The sequence below is a fragment of the Cucurbita pepo genome, chromosome LG03 (assembly GCF_002806865.2).
Source record: "Cucurbita pepo subsp. pepo cultivar mu-cu-16 chromosome LG03, ASM280686v2, whole genome shotgun sequence".
Taxonomy (NCBI): Eukaryota; Viridiplantae; Streptophyta; class Magnoliopsida; order Cucurbitales; family Cucurbitaceae; genus Cucurbita; species Cucurbita pepo.
In genome coordinates, this window is record NC_036640.1 from 13,738,793 (window position 1) to 13,741,880 (window position 3,088).

Here is a 3,088-nt window from a genome sequence, read left to right on the forward strand (position 1 = left end):
GCGCGCGCGCGCGCTTCTTCACTTCCTCAGTTTTTTTTTTTTTTTTTTTTTTTTTTTTTTTTNTTTATTTGTGTGTGTGTATATTTTGTTAAAGAAAGAAGTGATTTTAATTATCAAATTTGTGGTTGGTTCATGTTTTGAGTGAAAGGGAAAAGAAGTAATATTGTTGTAAAAGGAATGAAAGTGGGTGGGTTTGTGGTCCTTGGGCTTACAATTTATTGGGCCCAGAATTTGATGCCTATTAACCAAACCACTGTCCATCAAAACTTAGGATGTGATCATATTTTTCCATTTACATTGTCTGAAAACCAAACGTGCAATGGAAACAATACTACAAATATTGATTCATTCTCTCCAATCTTTCTTCTATTTCTTCTCCTCTCTCTCCCTCTCTCTCTATGATGTGAAAGCACCCCTACCGCATTCATTACTAATAATGCCACTACTGTTCTATATAAATGTCAAATGACCCTTAATTGGTGTTTTTTTTTTTTTAAAGTAACGAGGTATTAAAAGTCAACTGTTACTTATTTTTTAAACTTGAAATTAAAATAACGAGGCGTAAGGGGTTTTGGGAGAATATGCAGTTTTGGGTATGAAATTTGAATGGATAGCTGAATTGGAGTTGAGGGAGAAAAAAAGAAAGTGGAAAGAAAATGAGGTTTGAATTGTTGTATAGAAGGTGAAGGGAGAAATGGAAGGAGATCAGATTTGTTGACTGTTTCTGCTTTATATGCTCCTTTTTGTATTGGGGAAAAGTACCAAGTCTTCCTCGACTTTTATGGCTCCCCCTTTTTAGTACTTTGCCATTTAGTAAATTTAGAAGAGATGGGTTCCTTAGGTTAGGTTAGGTTAAGTGAGGAGGGATTATGATGAGGCCATGACAATTTGTTTTTAAAGAAGGCTATTCAATTTCATTAAAAACTTGGATAGAAAAAGTACGACAAGCCCGATACGTGTAAGAGTATAACATCCAAACTCACAAAGGCATTTGATAGCTTTTTTGGGGGAGGAAGGAAAGGAAAGGAAAGAAAAGTAGAAATATATAACCTCATAAATGCATTTGGAAAACATTTTATAAGTTTAGAATCTTGAAAAATTACACAAGATTTAGTTCCAAAAGATGAAGGTGGTGAAGGAAAACAACAATAACTCCCAAGGATGCGGTATTGAATGGAGGCATTAATAATGCAAACCAATTAAATAAGAACGCAAACCAATTAAATAAGAACGCAAACCAATTAAATAAGAATGCAAAATTCCATTTATGATGATAATAGAATAGGCCACACGGACGCACATACAATTTTATTCTCACTAAAACTACGGCACTCACCTTTTCAAAATCATCCCACCTTCAAATAAAGCAAGCCTCAAACAATCAGTAATTAGTAAATTACAGCATGGAATTCAGAGAATGAATTTTGCAGTTAGATGAGAATTCCCAAGTCCGATTAATGAAGCTTTCAACCATAAAAGTAGTCAAAACTCAACAAACTTTATAATCAATACCCAGTAAAAGGTCAAAATTTCCTCTCTTTTTTTCCTTTTTAAAAAAAAAAAAAAAAAAAATTGAGAAGAGGAGGTATGTTTTATTGCCTAATGGCGTTGACGAAATCCGCATCAGAAACTGCCGAGAGTTCGATCTGGCTAACATCGTCTTCCTCGAAAGGAGCCGGGAGGTTAAGATCTATGAAACTGTCACCTAACTTTTTGGGTGGTGGAGTTTTGGGCGGAATTGAGTTGGGTGATGAGTAAGCGGTGACATGAGATCTCTTATGGCCGCCCAGGGCTTGGCCGGAAGAAAAAACTCTGAAACAAACAGGGCACTCGTGAATTTTCCTTTCACCCATGGAAGCTGCATTTTCACGGTGGGTTACCAGTTGGGGATTGTTGTAAGTTACAGAGAGTTTAATCTTCTTGTGGCTAGCTCTATGCCCACCAAGTGCTTGATAAGATCGAAACACTTTGTTGCATGTTTCGCATTTGTAATTCCCTCTGTTCCGATTCTTTGGAAATTTCAGCGCCTCGGAATCATCGGTCTCCTCCATAGACTCTTCTACTTCCTCTTCTTCTTCATCCTCATTGTCCTCCTCCTCCTCCTCCTCCTCCTCATCCTCCTCATACCCACCTCGCTGCTTCGTCCATTTATCCCGAGAAAGCATCATCAGCCAAAACGCAACGTCTTGTTCCGTTGTGCTACCGGAGATCGAACTAACTTGTTCTGCCTCCGTCCACGATTCCGGCTGGTTCACCTTCTTTTCCTGAAGCCGTTTAAAAGCACTGTAATGATGATGCTCATGGACATGCTGGTGATGGTGGTGATCGAGCTTACGAGTCCTCTTCGATCTTCTCCGAGTAGGGTTCTTTGACGACTCTGTTTCACTTTCCCGGTCCTGCAGAACCACCGAGCCTGCGTCCACGGCGAATGAGAATTCGGGATCTACCACCCGAATGCTTCGTTTGGGGTTCTCTCTTAGCCCATAACCCAGACCCTTTTCCTCTGCGTCGCCTTCCGAGGATGAGGGGGACGACAGGAAAGAAGCAGAGTCGGCGTCTTCGCTCAGGTGGGCATGCGGTGGCGGTGGGTCTTCTGGTTTGGGTGGGAGTGGAAGGTTCATCAAATGGGACCTCATATGACCTCCCAAAGCTCTGCCATTGGAGAAGCTTCTGAAGCAGAGCCTACACTTGTGCCTGTCCATTGCTAAGACAAATCAAAAGAACAACAAACAAAAAAAAAAAAAAAAAAAAAAAAAAAAAAAAAAAAAAAAAAAAAAAACNAACAGAGTATGAAACTTCTCCTCCTTCCTCCCTTTCCTTTCTTTCTACGTGAGAGAGAGAGTGTAAGCTGAAGAGTAGGTGACAAGCAATCCTCAACCAATAGATATATACAAAGCTACGAAACAAGTATATTAAATTTTCTATATAAAAAAAGAAAAAAAAAAAAAAAAAAAAAAAAAAAAAAAAAAAAAAAAAANTTTTTTGGGAGGAGAATGAATGAGGAGAGATTTTGCGATTGGTAAAGGGTACATTGGTACTTTTAGTGGCCTTCCAGGATTAAAACGGCAAGAGCATAATAAATGGGGAA

General features: G+C 38.8%; 1 protein-coding gene across 1 annotated transcript; it reads right to left on the reverse strand.

Annotated features, from left to right (window-relative positions):
* Positions 1-1,433: 1,433 nt before the first annotated feature.
* LOC111791112 (zinc finger protein ZAT9-like) lies at positions 1,434-2,773 on the reverse strand. Its single transcript, XM_023672326.1, has one exon. It carries the CDS (start codon positions 2,700-2,702, stop codon positions 1,593-1,595), a length of 1,110 nt encoding a protein of 369 aa, XP_023528094.1. The 5' UTR covers positions 2,703-2,773; the 3' UTR covers positions 1,434-1,592.
* Positions 2,774-3,088: the final 315 nt, after the last annotated feature.

Excerpts from the sequence above, each read along its gene's own strand:
- LOC111791112 (XM_023672326.1), bottom strand. The coding sequence starts at position 2,702 with ATGGACAGGCACAAGTGTAGGCTCTGCTTCAGAAGCTTCTCCAATGGC.